The 25,549-nt window shown below is 42.3% G+C and overlaps 1 protein-coding gene across 1 annotated transcript in view; it reads left to right on the forward strand.

Annotated features, from left to right (window-relative positions):
• The window catches only part of Csmd1 (CUB and Sushi multiple domains 1), a 1,555,059-nt gene extending 1,540,969 nt beyond the window's left edge, over positions 1–14,090 (forward strand). Inside the window, exons 67-70 of the mRNA XM_055608400.1 lie at positions 1,929–2,041; positions 2,754–2,841; positions 6,369–6,501; positions 10,754–14,090. Of these exons, the coding sequence (XP_055464375.1) occupies positions 1,929–2,041; positions 2,754–2,841; positions 6,369–6,501; positions 10,754–10,913 (494 nt within the window). The 3' untranslated portion in view covers positions 10,914–14,090. The remainder of the gene's footprint in view (positions 1–1,928; positions 2,042–2,753; positions 2,842–6,368; positions 6,502–10,753) is intronic.
• Positions 14,091–25,549: the final 11,459 nt, after the last annotated feature.

The following is a 25,549-nucleotide window of genomic DNA, read 5'->3' on the forward strand; positions in this document are numbered from 1 at the left end:
CCAAAATGGTGGTTTCCAGGCTAACTGAAAGACTGTCTCAGAATCAAGTTGGAGAACAGTAGAGAAATCTATCCAATATCAACTACTAGAAAATCATTTAAGCCTGGATGGGTGAGCTCTTCTGTACACACAAACACACACCGAGAGAGAGAGAGAAACAGAGACAGAGAGACAGAGACAGAGAAGGAGGAAGGGAAGGAGACAGAGACACAGAGAGAGGCAGAGACATAGAAAGGCAGAGAGAGATATGGGAGGGAGAACCAATGGTATTAAAGCCCTCTCTCACCACAGAGTAGAATTGGGAATTCAAATGTCCAGACCTGGGAAGTATTTGAATCTTGGGACACCCAGGGTTCCCACTGTGGGACATCTAAAAGGGAATGGCCAGAGGAAGGAGGGAGGTGATATCTATGGAGCATTTGCTGGATATGTGACATTTTTTTCATTCTTGTTGCTATTTTTTTTTTACCATGAAAAATGTCATGAAGATAGATTTCTTATCTCTTCCTGCAGCTTGTAGAACTGGGGTCTAGGTTCAAAGATTTAGAGGTTGAATACATGAAAAAAAAAGTCACAGCCTTGCCTGTGATAGGAAAGGCCCTGACCAGAGTGAGGCTTAGGTGGTCTTTTGTGCATTGGCAGAACATCCCTCCCCTTGGGAGTCTGCCGGTAGAACTCACTCATGGAATGCTAGGAGTTGCTTCTTGGGTGAACTGGTAGTGGATTAGTTCATTCATTATGCTACTTTATGCATCATGGCTCCTGGACCTGGATCCTCTCTGCCTGTAGGATGTGACAGGTTCAGCAATATTTGGCTAATGTCTATGGTTTGTGCATTCCTTCCCTTGGTAAGGCCCTAACTACCAATGCAGAACATCTTTCAGTCTCATCTCTCATAAGCACCCAGGTCTTACTAACTCCCCCTTCTTTCATATGATTCTCTGCACTCTGCCCAAGGTTTGGTTATGAGTCTCAGCAGCTGCTTTGATACTCTGCTAGATAGAGTCTTTCAGAGGCCCTCTGTGGTAGGCTCCTGTCCTGTTACTTGTTTTCTTCTGCTTCCAATGTCCATCCCATTTGTCTTTCTAAGTGAGTGTTGATCATCTTACCCCGAGTTCTCTTTCTTGTTTATCTGCTTTAGGTGTACAGATTTTAATGTTTATCCTATCTTATAGGACTAGTATCTACTTATAAGTGAGTATATACCGGCAACAGGGGTCTTTTCTGAGACTGTTTCTCCAACCTAGAACCGCTGCTTGGATGTAGCCCATGGCAGTTCAATATCCAAGTCGGATCCCTCCCTAGTAAGGGGAACAGGGACTGTCTGTGACATGAACTCATTGGCTGGATCTTTGACCTCCCCCCCTCCCTGAAGAAGAAACAGCCTAGGTAGACCACAGAGAAGGACATTGCAGCCAGTCCTGAAGAAACCTGATAAGCTAGGGTCAGATGGAAGGGGAGGAGGACCTCCCCTATCAGTAGACTTAGAGAGGGGCAGGAAGGAGATGAGGGAGCATGGGATTGGGAGAGAATGAGGGAGGGGCCACAGCTGGGATACAAAGTAAACAAACTGTAACTAATATAAAAAATAAAAATTTAATTAAAAAAAAGAAAATGCTGACTGTTTGCATCTACAGGTTTGAGTTCATATTAGTTTTTTTTTTTATTGGATAGCAATGTTGAGTTAGCGGAATGGGTTATATCTGTTTAAGAAAGATTCAGTCAAGGAGTTTAGTAGGAAGTGACCCCCCGCCCCACAGTGTCAAAAACACCAAGGCTCAATCTTCAAAGTAAAACTTGTGTTTAAGTGTTCTCTTGTCTGTGGCATGACTCCCCATTGTGCCTGTTCCTTATTGGAGGGGTGAATGGCTGAGGCATTGACTCTGACTTCCTCCGTATAGGACTGACATCTGTGACATTTTTTCCAGGGGTCTACAAGAAGGAGGAGGCCCACCTGCTTCTGAAAGCCTTTCATATCAAAGGCCCAGCAGATATTTTTGTAAGCAAGTTTGAAAACGACAACTGGGGACTTGATGGTTATGTAAGTTCTTTCACAAAGTTCTTCATATGGTTCTCCCACTTCAGGTCTGGGCACAGAAGTTCATAATCTGCTGAGTTTTATGGACAGGGGAAACACTGTCCATCTCTCAGGAACTCAGAAGGTACCCCTGAAGCAGGGTCACCATACCACATCATTTGATACTGGCAACAACCAAACCTCCGAGATGAGAAATAAGTTGGCCCAGAGTTAGGGGATTGTTGCTGCTGAAGCAAACAGGTTCTTGAGTCTAAACTATACCCTGCTAATACCACAATTCTCACTGTCAGAACTGTGGGTATTTGGACACCACCTAGAGAAAATTCTTGGAAGGTTCCAAAAGAATCGGGATCAATGAACAAAGGAAGCTGACATGTTTGCCTTTTACACAGCCTTACACAATGCTCTCTAGGCTGGTACTCATCAAAATGAATCTATATTAATAACACACTGTTCCCCAGTACAGAAGGTCATTGACATGTGACCTTGTAGAATGGATGATCATGTTAGGTATCAAGATGTCATCATAACCCTTCCTATTTTGCTTGAACTTTATCTCTGTACTGATTTTCAATTTATTATGTCACTGAAGGAAGTAAGGGAAAATTACACACTGGGCATGCAGCATCTGAATCTAAGGTTTAGCAGTTATGTTTGGGTGACAGCTAAGTTTCCTCTCCTTCTTATGCCTTTCCCTCCTTTCCCTGCATACCAGGTGTCCTCAGGGCTTGAGAGAGGAGGATTCTCCTTTCAGGGTGATATACATGGAAAAGACTTTGGGAAGTTCAAGTTGGAAAGACAAGGTAAACTTACCTATTTTTTGTTTGTCTGTTTGCCTAAAGCAAAAGTCAAGGGCCTTTAAATGATCCTGCTGAAAAGAAACTGGAAAGAGATGACATAAAAGATGATTTGAAGTTTTTTTTGTTTTTGTTTTTTTTTTTTTTTTAAACAAGTCTTTCACTTGCTTGGTTAGAGTCACACCAAGATACTTTATGTTATTTGATCTATTGTGAAGAGTGTGGTTTTCCTAATTTCTTTCTCAGCCTTTCTGTCTTTCGTATGCAGGAGGGCTACTGAATTTTTTGAGTTAATTTTTTATCCAGCCACTTTGCTGAAGGTGTTTATCATCTGAAAGGGTTCTCTGGTTGAATTTTGGGATTCACTCATGTATACCATCATAAAATCTGCAAATAGTATTACTTTAACTTCTTCCTTTTCAATTTATATTCCCTGGATCTCCTTTAGTTGTCTTATTGCTCTGGGTAGGACTTCAACTAATGTGTTGAAGAGATACAGAGGGAGTAGGCAGCCTTGCCTTGTCCCTGATTTCAGTGGGAATGCTTTAAGTTTCTCTCTGCTTATTTTGATGTTAGCTATAGGCTTGCTTTATATTGTTTGTACTATGTTTAGGTATATGCCTTGTATCCTTGATCTCTCCAAGACTTTAAATACCAAGAACCATGCAAGGAGATAACCCAGAACCCCTGCACAGATGCAGCCCATGGCAGCTTAATCTCCAAGTTAGTTCCCTAGTAGGGGGAACAGGGGCTATCTCTGACATGAACTCAGTGGCTGGCTCTTTGATCACCTCCTCCTGAGAGGAAAGCAGCCTTAGCAGCAGGCCACAGAGGAAGACCATGCAGCCACTCCTGATGAGACCTGATAGGCTAGGGTCAGATGAAAGGGGAGGAGGACCTCCCCTATCAGTGGACTGGGGGAGGGGCATGAAAGAAAAAGAGGGAGGGAGGGCAGAATTAGGAGGGATGAGGGAGGAAGATACAGCTGGGATACAAAGTGAATAAATTGTAATAAATAAATAAACAAACAAATAATAAAAACAAACAAACAAAGATGAATGGAAGTAAGGGATGTGCCAGCAGGGAATTTATAATAGTATTTTTATTAATTCTTTGAGAATTTTATGCAATGTAGAATATCCACCCCTTCCCCCACAACCTCTCCCAGATCCAGCCCTACCTTCCTACCCACCCAACTTCAGAATGACTCACTGGTTAGATGAGAAACAGTGCTTGCTTTGTGCACACCAAATTCTGCAACATGGAGGCCATTATTCATGTCTACCAACAAGAAAGCAGAGACGTTTGTGAAATGAGATTAGCACCATATTTTTTCCTGAACGGCATAAACTGCTTAACTTACTTGTATGCTGTCATCACCGCATTGATTTTTGTGAAGAAGAATATGGTCATGCAGACATTGATTCCAGAGACTCCTACAGAGGGAGCCAGTATGGGAGAATGCACTGTTGTAACTGCCCTTGATGGCACGTTCACAGGACCACTAACCAGATACCCAGGGGTCGTGAAGGAAAGAGGACATCAACCTGAAGGTTACTGACAAAAATAATCAGTAGGTACAAGCCACTGTAAAATATTGTTTCAACCATCCCAAATTTGGTCTCTTAATCAGAAGAACTTTAAATGAGTGTCAGCAGTGGCTGAGACAGTCTTTAAAACTGGGTTGTATTATCAGGGTAGGGTGAAATAAAATAAGTACTTCAGATGAACACTATCCATGGCTAAGGTTTTTTCCCTCTTGCTCTAAGCAGAATCCAGCCCTCATTTCCCCCCTTGCTTTCTGTTTACCACCCTCTGGAAATGGTCACACATGCCCGTGAGCACCTCCAGAGATCATGGGGATGTCAGGGTTTGCCCATCCAGTGGATGATAGACGTTATTACTGACTGGAACACGTCTTTTTCTTCACATTACTCCATCCTTCTTAAGAAAAGAAAATAACAGCTTGTGTTAACAAGAAATCTTTATTCTCCTAGGATGGTGACCTTATTGTCAGAAAAAAAAACAAAAAACAAAAAACAAAAACAGTTTGCTGTAGAAAATCATTTGGGTCCCAAGTGAGTCTTCTTTTTAGCTAATTAGAAATGCCAAAGTTTTAGTGGTGCCCCAGTGGCCATCATTCATTTAAGACTGGTAGATAAAAACCTTTTATACATATATATGAAAAATAAAAACCTCCTAATTGTCTCCAGTTAGTAGATAAATGAAATAAAAGTGATTATGGTTGAATGGAAACTGAAGTCAAGTTAATCTGAAAGATTACTGTAATGTGGAAACATCCACAAGAAACTTAGCATGGATTAGTTTCCCCAATACACACATTGAGAAGAAATCTGTGAGCATGATAAATTTGAGAATTGTTTGTGTCTAGGATACATAAAGGACTCACAATTCCATATAACAATAACATAAGAAAGGGTTTGAATATAAGTTTCTGAGATTATATGCAAAAAGACAGCAAGGCCCTAAGTGAAGTTGGACAATGTGTTAGTTTCCTTTCCTGATGCTGAGATAAAATATTCTGACAGAAGTAGCTTATGGGAGAAAGGCCTTATTTTGGCTCACAGTTCAAGTTATAGTCCATAATGGCAAGAAGCAAAGCAGGAATTTGTGGATCTGATGCACAATCAGAAAGCAGAGAGTAATGGATCCCTGCTCAGTTTCTTTTCTGTGCCTATATAGTTCAAGATGCCAGCCATGGAATTCTACCCCCCAGTTTAAGTAAATCTTCCTACCTCAATTAATGTAATCAGGATAATTCCCCATAGGCATACCCAGCCACTTATCTGACAGGTTGTTGCAAATGTCATCAAGCTGACAATAGAGATGAACCATCCCAAACAAGAATAGCCACTGGGGAAATAGAAATCAAAATCATATGGAGACGTGACTTTGCAGGTACCATTATAGCTAAGATATAAAACTAAAGTAAGTTTGGGCAAAGAAGCAGTAAGATTGGAGCTCGGATTCTGCCAGTAGAATGTTCAACAGTGCAACTGCTATGAGAGTAGCATGCAGTTCATCAAGATTAGACATAGAATGACAGAGATAGAGAATTTTGTCCCTACTTGTCCTTCCAAGAGAACTAGAAACATGTTTTTACACCTATGTCCCAGATGCTTCTGGCATCGCTCTTATCATTGCTCAAGAGAAAACCACAAAAGTCCATTAACTAAGGAATAAGAGAAAATGTGGTAAATACATTGATGCAATAGAACATCAGACAGCATTAGAAATATAATAAGATGCTGATGATCGGTATGGTAGGGGTTACCAGTGAACCATGAGGCTAGTTGAAAATCTAGAGGATTCCATTTGAATACCATGCTCAGGAAAAGAAAAGCCACAAACAGGAAGTCTGAGGATCATTCTCTAGGAAAGAATACTGGGTTGCATCACCATGGGATAGAAACTATAATTCTTGTGTTTATCTCTAAAATATATTATAGACACTTTTTTTGCCTAAGCAATACACAATAACTTTAAATTCAAATTTCCTTTTTGTCTTCTAGATCCTTCCAATTCTGATGTAGATTCTTCAAATCATTACCAGGGCACCAGCAGCGGCTCTGTGGCAGCTGCGATTCTCGTTCCTTTCTTTGCTCTAATTTTATCAGGGTTTGCATTTTACCTCTACAAACACAGGTACTGCAGAGCTGTGTGTGGGCCATGCATGTTCTTGGTGTGGTGTATTGGTTTGAGCTATGGTGTGCTTGAATTCACACACACACACACACACACACACACACACACACACACACACACACACACGTTGTATTGCCAAACAGTTGGCACAGAATGTGAGTATGCTTTCTTATATGTGAATTGTAGACTCTGGGGTTTCTGTTGACGATTTTCATTTTGTTCTGTTTTTCATTGTTTGATTTCACCTATTTTGTCACTAGGGTACATCTAAGTGATTATCTTTAAAGTAATGAATGACTGGTCTAAGAAAGAGCATATACTGGTACTCAGCTGTCAGCCTTGGGAGAGTTGCATGTTTCTAGCAGGAGAAGAAAAAAAAAAGTTTTTGTAGCCCTTTCAACTCAGTGAATCAAAGATTCACATATATTGTTGATGGCTTTATTCTTCTTTATTCTTTCATCAAATTAGCAAATTAATTCTTAATATGTCTGAGAATTTACCTGTTCTTGCTTCCTGTTCCTCAGCCTAGACAACATGAGACCCCATTTAAAATGAACAAGTGAACACGGATTGTGAAGCACTCAAAGTCCTTGTCTGTATTCTCTTAAGTGGATAATATATTTCTGGAAAAACTTGTTACATGCCAAATCACTCTGAAATTCTTAGTATTTTGAATACTAGCACCTTATAAAAATAGCATAGTTGGCCCTTAAGTGCATCGCAAGTTTGTTTATATACTGTACAAGTTTCCACTTAGTCTTTATTATACAAAACTGAAGTGAGGGTGTTCTTTAATAAGATATGCAGTGAACTTCTTTAAACATATACTGCCTTACACTTAAGAAAACATGAAATCCTAACACTGTTCATAGTTTGTAGCTAAGTCTTTCCTTGCTGTAACTATCAGTATTCTTACTTTAAAAACACAACCACAGGAAAGAAAACCCAGATATTAGCCACTTTCTGCAAGGCTTTGGTCCTGAAACCCTCAATAAGGTGGTAAAGGAATGAAGAAACAACAACATGAAGATACGTACACAGAAAAGCTGGGCCACACATGCCCACCTTGAACAGCACCAACAATGCAATAACCCAGAACCTCAGCACATTTATCACACACAGCGTCAGGGTCTGAGGGTGGGGCGGGGACAACTAGCTCATCTTGGTAGGAGGTCTCTGTTGGTGAGAAATCTCAGATTGCATTCATCCTAAAGAAGGAAGCTGCTAGCATTTGCACAGACTGTCAACATTCACGCTTGGACCTAAGGAAGGCTTTGTCATCCCTCTAAGCATCACCCTTGTGGGGAAGGCTTTACCACTCTGGTGCTTCTGCCTCTGAGTCCATGGGTCCTTGATAAGGTTGTGCCCATGTCAGTCAATACACATTTATGCAAGGCTTCCTCTGCTCCCACTTAGAACTACATTGTTATCATTTATGTGTAAGAAAATAGTAGCCTAGACAACAAGTGCCAGAGACTTGGCCTCTCCTTCTGCTGATGCTGTCACAGTCGCCACATCTCCCACAGTACCATGGCAGGAAACACTTTTATTTTAAAGAGGCAGAAATTAAAATGCTTCTTCTCATGGAGTTCCTTTGGTGTTGACAGCAACGACGGGGATTCATAATTCCTGTAAATTTATTTTTCACCTGCCTACTGTCCTCAGAGGAAGGATAGGTCTGGCCTGTTAGAAATGCTTACTTGCCTTTTGACCCTGTCAGGTGTGTTGCGAGCCTCTGGTCATCTCTAAGCCCTGAGACCATCTGGACAATTCCCTGTCTGGCAAAGAACCAGGCCTTGGGCTATATCAGTTGGCCTTGGCAATGACAATACTGTACAATCATCTATATTCACCCATGAGCTAAATGAGTTCTGATAAGATTGGGTAGCATTACAGCACTTGTCTTTAGAGCCAGGAGCTTCCTCGCAAGTCTCAATGATCATGTATTTATATGAAGGGATGTGGGGAGTGCCCCACACTGAGACACCAGCTAGCAATGGACTACTGCCTTCTCCAGTTAATGGAGCTTTCCATGTCACTGTGATGGATCCCTCCACCTTAGTCTGAACAAGCTGAGAGGGGCTGCATGGTGAATAGAGAGAGAAGCCATGGTTTCCTCTCCGGCTCACTGGGGACACTGGAATAAGCAGATTTGTAGAATCATTCTCTCTCTACTTCCTGGTCATATCAGAAAGTTGAATATCTTTGAAAAGGAAAGCATGTGGAGATCAGGGTCCCAGCCCTTCCCTGGGTGATTTTCTTTTGAGTTCTTGCTATGAGTACCAGGGTGTTTGGGTTCTCTGCCCTATCTTTCAGCTCCAGTAGACACAGGCATTCCGTAATAACATGGGTGGGCATCACTTCACAGACACATCAAGGTCATAACAGCTAGAGTCCCTTCCACTCATTAGTCCATATTAAAAAGAGGTTCTCCAGATACAAAGAGACCCACAGCCAAACATTAGTTGAAGCTCAGGTAATACTGCTGAAGAGGGGGAGAAAGTACTGTAGGACTCAGAAATGTCAAGGACACTGCAAGAAAACCTGCAGAATCAGCAAACTGAACTCAGGGGCTCACTGAGACTATATCAGCATTCAGAAATCATATATGGGTCTAATCCAGGCCCTCTGCATAAAAGTTATAGTTGTATAGTTTGGTGTTTTATTTATGGGGCTTCTAACAGAGGAAATGGGGGATGTTTCTGACACTTTTGCCTACTTTGGGGACCATTGTCCTCCTACGGCATTGCCTTGTCCAGCTTTAAAATGAGGAGAGGTCCCTAGTCTTATTGCAAGTTGAAAAGCCAGGTTTGGTTGTTATTCTTAGGAGAACTGCCCTTTTCTGAAAGTAAATGGAGGAGACATGGATGGGTAGCAGGGTGCAGGTAAAGAGTAGAAGGAGAGGAGGAAGAAGAAACTGTGGTCAGGTTGTAACATATAAGCCAATAAATTAATTAAAAATTAAAAAATAAATAAAGAAGAGGTTCTCAGCCAGAGCCTGTGGTCCCGATGCAACTGGCCTGGATGAGCTAGCTCTCTTACGTGGTGTGTCTGTGGGCTTATGTACATTACTTACGTACATTACTGCAGTTGGTGTATCCATGCATGAGTACAGGTGCCCATGCACATGTGCGTTTCTGCGTAGGCCTGAGGTCTACATTGAGCCTCTATAGATCTTCACCTTATTTCTTGAGACTCAGTAGCTCACTAAACATGGAGTTCACCAACTTGGCTAGGATGGCTGCAAGCCAGTGAGCTCCAGGGATCCACCTGTCACTCCTCAATGCTGGGATTACAGATCTGTGCCACTGCATCTGGCTTTTTATGTGAGGATTTGAACTTAGGTCCCCATGCTTGTGAGTAAGTACCTTACTCATAGGGTCACCTACTCACCCCCATATTTAGATTTTTTTTTTTTACTCAAAAACCTCTCCTTTAAACATGGACTGTGAATAAGGAGTTTCCTTTAACTATGACATATAGAAACATTTAATAATGTTTTATTTCAATAAACAGGCTCTTTAAGTTTTTTATTTATTTTTGTTTAATATGTGATGTTTGCCCGTGTGTATGCATGTGCACCATGTATGTGCACAGTACTTAAGGAGGTCAGGAGGGGGCACCAAATCTCTTAGAACTAAAGTTACAAACAGTTGTAGGCTGCCATGTAGGTGCTAGGATGCAAACTTGCATCCTCAGAAGCAACTGTTCTTAACTGCCAAGCCATTTCTCCAGCCCCAAACTGACTTATTTTTGACCAGCCAGAGGAAAAAAAAATCATTGTAAAAGTAACCAGCTTTTAGTGGCTGCTGTTAATGGTGGTGAATTTATTTGAAATTAAAATGGTTTTGAGGTTCCCCCAACCTACAGGATGAGCATTGATTTCACCATGATGAAGATTAGTCACTTCACCAAGTCCTTGCTGCCTACTGGCAATAGATGGCTTTCCAAACCAAACATCTCTGTGCATGCTACCTTTGACATCTTCACAGGTCCCCTAACCTTCATTCAATGCACAGAAAGGTCTTTTTGATATGGTAAATTATCTCTAACTTTGTGCTCTCTTTATAACCCCAGCCACCAGTTTTTAAAGCATCAACTATGCTAAAGTAGCTGCTATGCCCCACCCTGTCCATAACCTTCCAGGGGCACTACTTTCTGCTGAGAAAGCATGGAGACTGAGCGGAGGCTAGGATACCAGACTGTGCTGTTGCAGTTAGGGATCTGACGGTATGCTCTCTTTTCTCTCTAGAACAAGACCAAAAGTTCAATATAATGGCTATGCAGGCCATGAAAACAGTAATGGACAAGCTTCATTTGAAAACCCCATGTATGATACAAACTTAAAACCCACAGAGGCCAAGGCTGTGAGGTTTGACACGACTCTGAACACAGTCTGTACAGTGGTATAGCCCTCAGTGCCCCCTAGGACCGATTCATAGCCATACCTCTGATGGACAAGCAGTAAAATCCTTTGGTGCCATATACCACCCTCCCTTCTACTCTTGCCTTGCTGCAGCAACCTTGGCCATCGTCTGCTGGCATAACGCAGTGGGAAATTTCTCTTCAGTCATGACCGAGTCTTCTGAGGATCAAATTGCAAACACATATTCATCTGGAAAGTGGATTATAAAAGCCTCGTTGCTGCATCCACCAGAAACCAAGACACCGACAATGGCGAGGGCAAGGAAGACTGCAGAGTCTGAGAGACAGGTGGTACTTAATGCCTCTGACTTCTGTGTCTCTGTGTGGCCAGGATGCCTTTGGATGTAGTCTTCTGAGCACATGGATACATCCTTCAGGTGCGGCGACAAAATGGTAGCAACCTGATAAGTGTTTTGTGTTTTTATTTTCTTTGTAACCCTATTCACTGGACACAAATTCTCTACAAAAGAAAAGCCTTCCTGGAGAATACACCTTCTGGAAAATGCACACGCACACACTTGCTTCACTCTACCCTGCCTGAGACATGAGCTCTGAGGATCTTCTGGCTCCTCTGGGCATCCATCAACCACTAGGGATGTTTGCAGATCTCACAGTCCATCCCAGAATTCTTGATGCTCAACATTTTGCACTAGTGTGTTAAGAACGACTGAGTCTGATTTTTTAAGCAAACTATTTACACAGGGTTTATATACACTATACATTGTACATAAGCATTTTTTTCATATTGTATTTTCAAGCAAACGATGCCACCACCAGTTAAGTTTGGGTGCAAGGTGAAGTATCCCCAGATACTGCACAGGCTTTGAAAAGGAGATAGTACTGGTATGCTGAAGTGTTATTTTATTATCACGTCTGTTAGCCACATTTATGTGTCAAATTCACTGCCACCTTCTGGTAGTTGCAATGAACCCTTTTATTTCCCCTGTTTTCTCCCCTTCACATGCACACAACTATTGTCTACACTACGCTAATCAGTAACGCGTCTCCAGCGATGTCTGTTTTCCGTGTACAGATGTGAATAGTAATTTATTTTAGGTAGCTTGTGACCTCGTGGGTCTCAGTTCACAGTACAGCCTTCCCTCTGGGTTTTTCTCATTCTCTGTTCTGCAACATCACCCTCCCATGCTGTGTTGAAAGTCTATCTCACAGCCACACCCAAGCTCAGAGGAATCAAAAGGAAATCAAAGTCAACATCAGAATCGGAAGGGCAGGTGCTGCTTGCACACCCTCATGATGATTGGTTTTTATAGATTATTTGCCTTTCTTGCAAAAAAAATTCCTTATTGATAGACTATTGTGATACAAATAAGATAGGTGGCGTGGCCAACAAGGTAAAAGTAAACAGCCTAAAGAGAAGGCAGGGCCAGAGAAATGTCTGTAAGAAACTCAAAGAGAAGATCATGTTTATTTTTGTTTATATTTGTTTGATAAAAGTATTTTTGGAGAGATAATGCTTATTTTATTATTTGACGTTTCATGCACAGTCCGCACGGTAAAACTTCCTCCCCTTTGCACTTCCCAGATTTGCACGGATACATGGGTCAGGAGGTCATGCTGACGTTCTGTTTGCTGCGGTGACTACATCCACACCTAGCTTTAAGACAGACGAATCCGTCTATCTACATGAGGTTTAAATGCAGGACTTCCCAGAGTTCAGTGGGTAGAGGAGCTCCTGGAGTATCTAGTAGCTTGCTGCTTTGGGACTTCTGCATTCTCAGCATTCCAGAGGCCCCACAGATATCCCTCCAGCCTGCTCTTATTGCAAGGGCTGACTGTTGTGTGTCAGGGCCCCGGCCTCTTGTGGTGACACAATGTCCACTGGGTTCCATATTGTAGGAGTCCATGTCCTAAGAAGGGATGTTGGCATAGGTTCCTCTGGCCAAGCCGACAGATACATTCAGGGTTCCTCTGTGTCCACAGAGGTTCTTCATTGGCTCCTGGGAAATTCAGGTGACATCAACAAGAGTGTGCTCCTAACCACACACTGAGCCAAAACAGAACAGAAAACGTCAGAAGGTCCAAGGACCATAGTGCGCAAGGGAGAACAGGGTTACTATATATATTAGATGTATATAGAAACACACACATTTATATATATTGTACATATCTAAGTTTGAGTCACTCAGACTAGGTGCAAAATGCTGACTTTGGAGTCTAAACTAACGTCTCTGTCCCCACATCCCCGGCCTCTTTGCTGGCCATTACATTAAGAAGACTTGACCCAGACAGGGCATACATCCATGCAAGGAGCCACATCATTGTCGCCCTTTGTGTGTAATCTCACTTACAGCTACCGGGCTGCACCATGGCATTTAAAACCAACATACCAACCTTGAGCGGCGCTCTCCGGTGAGAGTCTAGCTCAGTTCTTCCTAGGATGTGTGTGTGTGTGTGCGTGTGTGTGCGTGTGTGTGCGTGTGTGTGTGTGTCTGTATGAGCGTGCGCTTTCGTTCGTGTGCGCGCAGTGTTTCACCAGGTCTCAGAGGCATTGAAGACCCAGCAGGGCAGTCAGGAACACCTTTCTCAGTGAGGTCTGACAGACTTTTCCCTGAAGCGCCCAGAGCACAGTGAGGAGACACTCCGTGTATGACAGGTTATATGCTTCGAAGCTGTTCAACTGTTGCTTGTCTTTGCCCATCTTGCCTTCAGGCTAGCTGCAATAATTTTTTTCTTCTGTAAAATATTTTGTAAACAACAACAACAAAACAACAACAAAAGCTATTATAAAAAAAAAAGGGGGAAAAAAGAAAGCTGGCATTATGATCAGGAAAACCACCCATTGTCGCCGCCTCACCCTCCTGTCCCCTCCACACGCTGCTGTCACAATGTAGGTGCGGAAGACCTTTTTGTACAGAGATATATTTTTTATGAAGAATTTGTAAAATTATTAAATATGCTGTAATTTTTTGATTAATGTAGGTAAATTGTTAAAAAAAATAAATGTTTTTACAATACAAAACTGTAATTTTCCCGATGATGTAACATTACCCTCTCTAGCTGGTTTTCGGTTCCAATCCTATTCGAGACATGTATTAGCATATTAAAGCGGCCTGTTAAAATGAACAGTATCTTTTTTGTCAAAAAAAAAAATTATAAAGAGAGTGTAACATAACCTGTGTAATGCCACCTATCTTTAAAGCAAATCAGAGTTCTAATTAAATATTTAATTTTAGATTTCTATTTCTGTGTGAATTTATTTTAGCTTTACCACACACAAGGAAGTTTCTCCCTCTCTCCCCCTGGGGAAGAGAAGGAATCAGAAGTGTTTTAGTAATCCTTTTTTTTTTTTAATGTTTATGTCATGATCACTATCAGAGATTAGCACATGAGGCTGGGGTGATGGCTCCGGTAGTTAACTGCTCTTGCGACCCAAGCATGAGGAGCTGAGTTCGGTCCCCAGCACCCCTGTGAAAAAGGTGAGTGTCATGGGCCTAAAGGAACGGTTCTGGTTTTTGCCTCTTCAGTTGGGAATTACCTTTTGTGAACTTTTACAACCCCAAGAGGTGGCAGGTCAGAGGTTTATAGATGCCTACAACAACACATCAAGTACTGCTCTAGAAGAAAACTCCGCAAATAGCCATCCTCACTGGCAGCCACGCAACCACGGGGAGAAGCTTATTTCCTGGCTTCTGGGCTGAGGGATCGAACGCCTCTAGGCCCTCCGTGGTAGCATCACTGAAAGCCTACCAGGTAAGTAGGAGGGTGTGGTAATTTCCCTGAGAGTCAAGTTATTACAAAATGAGTAACAACCGATAATGAAAAATAGCCCCACACCAGCTTCTCAGGGAAAAAGTGTGGATGTTCATTATCCATTGACTCCATGGCTCTCAGGGCCCTCGATTGTCTGTGGCTGCAATGACTGGGTTGGCCTCACTGGAGACTAAGGGCTTGTAGAGATCGTTAATGACACTCAATGATCAAAGCAAGGTGGGCTTTGCCATTCTGAGATGACAGATAACGAAGCAAGAATTCAGTGAGAGCTTGCTTGCTCACAGGCATATGCATGGGCTTATGGGTGGCCTCAGCTAAAGGCAGGTTTCTTTAGCTATGAAATCCTTATTTTTTCACCACAGATGTCACACTGCTAGTATCTGGTTCCCTTCCTTGGCAATTATTATTTTTGTAATCTGAGTATCTCTGTTACTCTGTTTGTAAACACTTCCCCCTTTTAGCTGGTTGTAACTGCAAATTAACAATCCTAAGAGAAACATATTTTGTTATTATTTGAGTCCATATCTCTTAATATTGTCATGCCCTCCAGGGGCATCTGATGGCTGATGTTGGAGCCCAGCAGCTCCAGTTCCTGTGTCTCTGCAGGTAAGGCCCGGCTCTGTAACTGAAATTTCTACCAGTGCGTCTTTGGGAGTTACCTATGAAATATTAAATGCCTCTTGCTTCTGGAAAGTTCTTCCTGGGAAGGATTCTCTGTACAAGGTAGGTCTTCTGACAGCTGTTGGACTTGAACCAAGTACCTTGTCTCTGTGCTCCTTGTGGCTATGTGCTTTTTCAAAGCTCTTCAGACTGACAGCAGAGTCCTGAGTGCACCTGTAACAGTGAGACTATAGCCTGCCTGAAGCCATGGTTCTCAGAGAAAAGTGCTGTCTGATAGCACACATGGCCCACACATAGCATGTCTAGCTGATCTTACCACACATACTAACCATGATGGCTAGTCTTGGCTGTCAATCTGACTACGCCTGGAACTAAAACTGCAAAATGGAGGGATTTTTGCTTACTTTGAAGTAAGAAGATCCACTTCTAATTTGAATCTAGGTCCTGTGAACCTGGAAAACCTACACCTAACTTGGGCCATGCCCCCTGCTGGAAGCCTACATGGGGACATGGACAACGGAAGTTTTTGCTCTTTGCATGCTTGCTCTTGCCTGCCTGGCAAGTCCCTTCCCTCACTGGCATTAGAGGCTACTTCTTTGGGATCCCAGCGTATACTGAAGTCCAGCTGAGACATCCAGTCTTATGGACTAAATAACTATGGGATTCTTGGCCTCTCTGTTCATGGCCAGACATTGTTAGAGTAATTGGACTTCAGCCTGTAAGTCATTCTAAAAAAAAAAACCCTTTATGTATAATTTATATATAATATACATATTATATTATAACAAATATATTTTATATGTTTAATATAATAAATATATATAAATTTATACATTTATATATGTAATTATATATTATATAATATACAAATTATATATATAAAGAGGTTTCTTAGAATTTAATTTTATAAAATTAAAAAGTAAAAAATTATAAAATTTATTTTTTATAAAATTTTAATATATAATTATTCATAAAATAAGTATCTATATATGTATATATAATTCTATAAGTTCTGTTACTCTAGAGAATACTGACTAATACTCTCACCCAGCCCAGGCAGATGTACCATTCATTTCACGTAGCACATGCTTCCCCATTGGCCAGCTAGGATCTTAGAGCACATACCTTAGAGCCTATACCTCATAACATTCTTTTTTTCACTTCCCAGGCTGTCATTATGCTTTAGGAGACTTAACATCTGCAATGGACACAGATGGAGAGAGACCCTTAAAATGGTCTTGAGAGAGACCCTTAAAATGGTCTTTTCTCTCCAAACCCAGGCCTAGCTGTGCCCACATCTAGTTGTGCAGATGCTCCCCAAGCCTATAAGGACAGAGATGCTCATGGTAGCTAAGAGGCTTGCACCCTCACTAACATACTGGCTCTCAATGTGTTTCCGAGGAAGACAATTCCCCTGAGCATGCAGCCACCTCAGAGGACGTACCTGTCTCCAGAGACATTTTGGTTGTTTGAAGGACAAGATGGCATCCAAAGTGAAGCTTTCCAGTGAGGACAAAGCTTTGGCTAAGTGAAAATTTGTAATCCTTTGGAGAAGATGTTTGTTTCAATACCTCTCTTCAGCATCACTTTCTCTGTCATGGTTATTTCAAGAGACGGTGTTTGTTCAGAACATGCAGGTAAGAGAAATGTATCTAAGCATAGTATGCTGCTGAAGAACAGCATCCCTTCCCACTCTGAGCATGTTCCCAGTGTCCAGGCACTGAGAGTTCATGTGTGTAAGACTGATTTTGTGACCTGGAGTACCTGTGCTATCAGTCCTCACTTGTGGATGTGCACAGGAGATGCTGAATATCTTCTCTCTGACCTCTGACGCCTGTGAAAGACTCTGGTGTGTAGCTATGGTCAGTCTTCCTGCCCAGAATCACCTGGTAAAGAAGTACACTACAGTCTCGAATAACCTGGCCGCATTCCAGTGTGCACATGTCAATCATTTGGTCCTCTATGTATGGGACTGACACAGAACATGCATCATGTGATCCTGTATGATAAAGTGACTAATATCATTCTGGTTCTCCATTTTGTAAAATTAGTAGAAACAAAGGGACTGCATTGTTGTGTTCAGGTAAGTGGGTGAAGAAGGAGTGGGAAAAACAGAACTAAAGGGTGGGATTGGGTGGGGCACCCTGTAGGTCTGGGTGGTGTCTGTGGCTTCTCATTGATTTGAAAATATGCCCTTTCTCACAGCTGTGAGGAAAATATGTGACAATGACTGTTAAATGGGAGTATGGTTTGCTGTACACAAATGCTTACTCACCTGTCTGTCATCTGTCTATAACACCTATCAGCTTAATCATCACATATCAGTCTTCACTCATCTCTACCTGAATATCTGTCATCCATTGCACCATTTATCATTCGCATGTTTAAAATGTAATCTGAAGGTACCTTTGCCAATTATTGCTGCAGACAATTCTTTTTCAGTTTCATGTATGTTAATTTCATTACATGCTCCCCACTTATTATAATGTATAATTAATTCTAAGTGCATTGTATTTCACATTCTAAAGTAAGGAGCCTAGATTCCTGGCAGAGTTCTGAACCAGCACTGCTCTCTGCTGACTCGAAGAGATGGGAGCCCATCTTCTGAGCTACACTTCTCCACGCTGTAAACCTGACCATGAGAGTATCTTGTTTTATCTACAAAGCTGTGTCCTTTTGTCAGTAATGGCAGCTTATGTAGGTTTTCAATGTTCATTGGAAATATTCCCATCCCAATGAGGTTTGAAGATTCCTCTTATGGCCCAAATCCATCTTCTATATCCAAGTACTTCCCTATAGTGGGTGTGTCATTCATGGATAGGCTGAAGGACCAAGCCCTTGCTGGACAGAGTCATAGAGTCTAGGACAGTAGCAGGGATGCTTAAAGGGTCTTGGTTAAGGGCTATCTAGAGATGAGTGTGTGGAAGGTACTAAGGCTCAAATGAGATCCTGAGTGGGGAACATGGAGTGGGATCAGTGACCTACAGAGAGGGACACTGAGGTTCTGTTCCCTTCTCTCCACATGTGAGCTCACAGTGAGGAGGACAATCACTGAAGACAAGCCACAGGCTGTCTCCTGACCTTCCCATCACCATGTGAAGCACATCCATCCTGTACAGCTTTGAGAGAAGTCCCAGGAGAGTATCCAGCCCTTTGTCGGGGGATGCTGGACCAAGCAGGCTCTGACCAGACTCTGGCTCTTTGACCCTGGTTGTCTCTATCTCCAGAGCTTTGAATTCATGTTTCTTTTCTCTTTAAACTGATTGTTCAATACAATTACAGCAAAACAAGAAAATAGACAGCAGGCAGATTAGTTTGGCTGTGGTTTCTCAGCCTTTAAGGAGATATATTAAAGGAAGAGTGTAAGGGAAGGGAAGCTCAGTCATGCCTGGCATTGATTTGGTAAGTCAATAGTGTAGTGGGAATTTTAACATCTCTTGTGATTTGCCAAACCAGAGAAGAAGAACATAGATTGGAGTCTCTAGTGGGCTTGAGTCTAGGAAGGTCGCTCAGGTGAAGTGCTCACTTGCAAGAGTATGAGCTTTATCCCCAAAACCTGAGCATGGTAACCTGTACATGTATTATCAATGCTGAGGAGGGAGAGACAGGAGGATCCTTGGGGCTTACTGACCCATATGATATAGCCTACTTGAGAAATTCTAGGCCAGTGAAAGACCCTGTGATTACTTTTCTTTCGCTATAACAAAGCACTGTTACAAAGGCAACTTCTAAAGAAAGGGTTTTAATTAGGCTATGGTTTCAGAGTACTAGAGGCCATATGGCAGAACAAAGGAACAACTGGAAGCCTACATCTTGATCCACAGCCATGAGGAAGAGAGAGAGAGAGAGAGAGAGAGAGAGAGAGAGAGAGAACTGGAAATGGTGTGAGTCTTTTGAAACCTCAAGACTTGTTCCCAACATCACACACCTCATCCAACAAAGCCATGCCTCCTAATTCTTCTCAAACAGTTACACTGGCCAGGGACCAAATATTCAAATACACAGGCCTATAAGAGTCATTCTCATTCAAATGACCACAGACTTTGCCTCAAAATAAATAAGATTTAGGGGCCAGTGTAACAAACTCCCAGGAATCTATGAGGATGACCCTAGCTAAGACTCCTTGTAATGGGGAATATGGAACATGAACCAGCCATCTTCTCTAACCAGGGAAGACTTCCAGTGGAGAAACTGGGATACCAACCCAACCACAAAATCTTTGACCTACAATTTGTCCTGCCTGCAAGATGTGCTGAGGTAAAGATGGGGCAAAACTTGTGGGAGTGGCCAACCAATGACTGGTTCAACTTGAGACCCATTCCACAAGAGGGAGCCTATGCCTGACATTGCCTGGAATTCTGGGACCCAGAAGCTGGATAGCCCAGAGACCTAGGATAGAACCAAACATGCCAGCAACAAGAACAAAAAGAAATGTGGGCATGGTTTTCCCCCCTGGCCCCAACCTCCCACAATAAAGACTTGTAAGACTCAAGGTATTATTTTCAAATACCTAGGCCATAGAGCTAAGCTCTTCTCTGACTAGCTCACAACTTAAAATAACCCATTTTACTGACCTACATTTTGCTTCATAGCTGGCTACCTCTGCTTAGGTACCATGTGTCCATCTTCCTCCCATTTTGCTGGCCAAGTCTCATGTATCTTTCCCTATCCCAGAATCTTTTCTGTCTACCAGATGTCCCATCTCCTACTTTCTGCCTAAGCAATTAGCTTTATATTGACATGTGATGCTTCCATACAGACACAAGATAGCCTCTCAAAAAGAAATGATTCCTAATGATACTCTAACATACTTTCAGACAGGAGCCTAGCATAATCACCATCAGAGAGGCTCTGTCCAGCAAATGATAGGAACAGATGCAGAGACCCATGGCCAAATATTAAGCAGAGCTTAGGGAATCCTGTGGAAAAAGAGGAGGAAGTATTGTAAGAGACAGAATGGTTAAGGAAGAAATGAAAACCCACAGAATCCACTAACCTGGGCTTATAGGGGTTCACAGAGACTGAAATCACAATCAGGGAACCTGTATGGGTCTGACCTAGGCTCTCTGCATATATTTTATGGTTGTGTAGCTTGGTCTTCTTGTGGGACTCTTAACAGGGGGATGTCTTTGATACTTTCACCTGTTACACTTATCACTCTTTCCTTCCTACTGCATTGCCTCATCCAGCCTTAATATGAGGGAAATGCCTAGCCTTATTATAACGTTATATGCCATGTTTGAAATGATATCTGAGGAGGGCTGCTCTTTTCTGAGAGGAAGTGGAGGATGCATGAATGGGGGTGAGGTGAAAGGCTGGGAGGAGGGAAGGGAGGAAAAACTTTGACTGGGATGTAGTATGTGAGAAAAAACAAAAAATAAAAATAAATAAACAAATAAATAAGGTTGACAGCACCTGAGGAATGAAAGCTGGGGTTAACTCCTGGAATGCACACGCATACAAATGTACATGCATGCATGTGTGTGCACATTTGTACACACACAGGAAATATGATCACACACAAAATAATATGTAAGAAGAAGTAAACAATCATTCTCTCTGCTGTGGGAAGGTGAGACAGTCAAACATTCCCCTCTGTAAAAATTTTACAGGCTAAACTGTGCATCATCACCTCCTCATGGCACTGAACACATATGCTAACTCAAATAAAAATAAATACCTATGTTAGTTGTTGGACATCTGTACCACCCTCAAACACATTCATTCCCAGTAGAGGAACATGGATGACTGTGACTCAAAATCTAATATTGCTTTTTGTTTTTGAGTTCATGGACAAGCTGAACCAAGCGGGATTTTGAGAGTGTTAGAGTTCATGTTAGGGAGCTCTGTACCACTTGAAGAGCCTGAGGCCACTGGAGTCCTTCAATTTCTGTTTTTCTGTTGAGTTGCTCTGAAAATTTTGCAGCAACTGGACAAAGCCAAGCTGAGCTGCATTAATTTCTGCTTTGCATGCTGTGCATCTTAGAAGTAAGGGGCAGTAATAGAAAGAAAATTCTAAAAGAGAAGTAAACGTTAACCAATCCATTTCAATCACTAGGAGCAGAAATTGGGCCAGTCGAGGTTGTAAAGAACTAATCCACTTTCAAGGTCTGCACTCTGTGGGATGTTGATAAATCTGTCCTAGAAGATTTTCCTGACGAGACATAACTCACACTGATTAGCTTTCTGCAGCAGGCACCCTTTGTGACCCTCGAAGTTGTAAAATCAGTGTGTTTAATGGGCATTTGTAGAGCAGCCACCAACTGTCTAAGCTCAGGCAGGGTTCATAGAGCTCCAGGTAAGTGACACAGGGACAAGCCTCCTGGAAACCACAGTCCAGCTGGAGTGCTGGTTGCACAAACAGGCACAACATGAGCTAAACACAGCTTTCTGTATTTACATTTAGAAATGCATCCTGTGACCAGAGAGAGAGTGGGTGGCTACGGTATTAAGGACCCCGGGACCAGTCCTTCCATGATGACCCTAACAGTGCCTCCTTAGCTAGTTATTGAAATGAAGGTTGTGTTTCCATTATTATTTTAATTCCATCTACTCAGCATCTCCCTTCTATAGCTTTATGGCTCATTTATTCATGTAAAAACACAGACCCTAAATGATTTGTATCCCCAAAGCAGCCTAGCATCAGCCACCACCCCCCCCCCCAGGTCTTCCTGAGATGTCACTGTCTTCTCTGGAAATCACTGGCATTCAGGATGGTCCATGTGCTGTATGAAAGCAACAAAAAGCTCAGTTCAGTTGGCTTCATGTGTGAGATTAGCTCCTACTGGTCATCAAGGAAGACAGAAAGTTCCAGCAGGACACAAGGAAGCCATCTCATAATATCCTATGCCCAGGAAAGCCAAGGTGTGAAGATAGCTTCCCACTTCCTCTTTCATCTCCAGCAGATTGCCATGTTCATCTCTTCAGCTAAAATCTGGCCATCAGCCACCCTTGAGTGCAAAGCAAGTAAGTAAAGCAATGGGGAATAATTGCTCAACAACATCAGTGTTCTTCACCCTCAGAAAAGTCAGGGACACCCCCCGCCCCATTAAAATACAATCTATATTTTAAGACTAACAGAATGAGGTGATTTAATTGCAAATATTATCTTCCACTGGAAAAATTAATCTGCCTATCCATATTTATCCCCTGACTCAGCCCCAAGGCTCAGTTCTCGCTCAGCAATATGTTATCAACCAGGTCCCATTATCCTGCCTCTTTAGGGTTTCAAATGAAAGGACACAGAAATGTTGATGGCTGCATATGTTTAACTGATTTAGCAGTGTTCCAACACAGGTAGGGCAATGGTAACTCAGGTTCTTCTGCTACTGGAGTAACCGTACATGCGTGCATGCATGTGTGTGTGCATGTGTGTGCACGCACATGTGTCTACTTGCTTGCTTTGAAAACTGGAGCAGCTTTTTCCTTGGAATTAGAGGGAAAGTTTTATAAGCACACATGCCCCTCAGACTATTTGAGCATGCAACTATGTTGGGATTGGGGGATTGGGCTTGGGATTAGGGGATGCATTCAGCAAATGTGGACAAAGAAGCTTGCATGACTGTTACTTCATCTGAGAAAGAAGCTGTTGCAGTAGCCTTCATGTCAGCTGAAGTTACCAGTAGAAAAATATATTGCCTTTCTTTTGCTCCTAAATTGCAGCCACAGAGTCCAATGGAATTGCTGAAGGAATAAAAAGTAAAATTTAAGCCTTACATTTTTTGTAGTTTTATTCAGGTGTCTATTTCATTTTTTTCATAAATTTAATTAGATACATTGTATGGCATTAAACATGATTTACATCCAAGCAATATTTAGCTGGGATTATGTCTAAAAGCTCATTCAATGACAGATAGGAGTCTTATGCCATCTGAATTGCCTCCAGTTAAATACCTACCCATCCTGGCAGTGAGAAGGAGCCTACTGTCTTAAACAGAAAATGACAGCCTTAGGTTAACCAGGGCCCCCAGGCATCACTGCAGTCAGTTAAATGGTCTAGCCTAGAATAGTCAAACAGGTCCCTAGGGCATCCTGATACAGGGTAAATCCTGGCATTGTCATCTGAAAGACCCAGTGTGATGCATGCAGGTCCAGGCTATGTCTTGTAAATGCCCCTTACCCACTGGGTCACTGCCTGATCTCCTCCCGCCCTTGTAGGAGGACATATGGCCCCTGTTGCTCTTTTACCATTACCTGCCATTCCACCAGGAATCTCTTCCTAATCATTCACAATCTTGCTCTTTGTTCTCCTTAGGGTCTCTGGAATGCTGTGAAGCCACTGTGGGCTTCATACATCTTCTGACCTACAAGTTACATGAGGTATTGTTTTACCTTTGTCCAACTTTGCTATGGACTCTGCCTCCTTTAGCTCAGTTACAATCAGCCTTTGTTGTTATCAATGGGACATGTGATAGGTTGGATTTTTCTTTCCTGCGGAATGGGACCATTGTCCCTCCATTTGCTTTTGTGTCCTTTGCTATTAAAACAAACCTTGATATAGGACCTGGCCTTGATTAGGTATTGAATATTGACTCAACAAGACTATGTGAGAATAAGCTGTGTCAGGGCTGGGCAAGGCTCAGTGAGCCACTTGTGACATAAACATGAACCCAAAGAAAACTCCAGAACACACAGAAGAAACTGCTGGGTACAACAATGCCAGGCTCTGCTCCCAAGCACAGGCAAGGCAGAGACAAGAGGATTCTGGGGAGTTTGGTGGCCAGCTAGTCTAGTGCAATGGCAGGCTCTAGGCTTAGGGAACATGAGATGGTGAGGTTATAGAAGACATTTAATGTCAACCTCTGGCATACACGCATGCATGTGTGCACACGCACGCACCCACACACAGCTATGCATAGCCATGTTGTTATTTCATAGTTACAAAATCATGCTTTAGCTTTCATTTAAATATCCATATATTTTTAAATAATAGTCTTGCCTTGTGCCTGTAGTTCAAAACAAATAGCAACATGTGAGGAAATGGTGACCAAGGAATAAAAACCTATTTGTAACCGCTCTGCCTTCTTAATTATGTAAAGCTTGACTTCACTTACTTTTACTCTTGGTCAACATGTAGTAACTGCTCACGCTTAGGGGGTACAGTGGGACTATGTGGTAGTATTGGGGACAGACCACAAGATCTTTTTTAACTGATTAGGGTAGTTCTTTTTAAAATTTTTAATATTAATTATAGTTTATTCACTTGTATCCCAACTGTAGCCCCCTCCGTCATTCCCTCCCAATCCTATCCTCCCTTCCTCTCTCCCTCATCTCCTCCCATGCCTCTTTCCAAGGCCACTGATAGGGGAGGTCCTCCTCCCCTTCCATCTGACCCCAGTCTATCAGGTCTCCTCAGGGCTGGCTGCATTGTCTTCCTTTGTTGCCTGGTAAGGCTGCTCCCCCGTCAGGGGAAGGTAATCAAAGAGCCAGTCACTGAATTCATGCCAGAGACAGTCCCTGTTCCCATTAATAGGAAACCCACTTGGATACTGAGCTGCTATGGGCTACATCTGTAAAGACATTTTAGGTTATATCCATGAATGATCCTTGGTTGGAGTTTCAGTCTCAGAAAAGACTCCTGGACCCAGATTTCTTCTTTCTGTTGCTCTCCTTTTGGAACTCCTGTACCATCCAGGTCTTTCTATCTCCCCCTTCTTTTATAAGATTCCCTACACTCTGCACAAAATTTGGATTTGAGCCTTAGCATCTGCTTTGATACCCTGCTGGGTAGAGTCTTTCAGAAGCCCTCTGTAGTAGGCTCCTCTCCTGTTTCCTGTTTTCTCCCTCTTCCAATGTCCATCCCATTTGCCTTTCTGAGTGAAGATTGGTTATCACCTTACACCCATTGAATGGCTAAGATCAAAAACTCAAGTGACAACACATGCTAGAGAGGTTGTGGAGAAAGGGGAACCCTCCTCCACTGCTGGTGGGAATGTAAACTTGTACAACCACTCTGGAAATCAATCCGGCACTTTCTCAGACAACTAGGAATAGCGCTTCCTCAAGATCCAGCCATACCACTCCTAGGCATATATCCAAAATATTCTCAAATACACAAGGATATTTGTTCAATCATGTTCATAGTAGCTTTATTCGTAATAGCCAGAACCTGTAAACAACCTAGATGTCCCTCAGCTGAGGAATGGATACAGAAATTGTGGTACTTTTACACAATGGAATGCTACTGAGCAATTAAAAATGAGGAAATCATGAAATTTGCAGGCAAATGGTGGGAACTAGAAAAGATCATCCTGAGTGAGGTAACCCAGAA

Source organism: Psammomys obesus, unplaced genomic scaffold (assembly GCF_907164565.1).
Source record: "Psammomys obesus unplaced genomic scaffold, mPsaObe1.curated_primary_1811, whole genome shotgun sequence".
NCBI classification, from domain to species: Eukaryota; Metazoa; Chordata; class Mammalia; order Rodentia; family Muridae; genus Psammomys; species Psammomys obesus.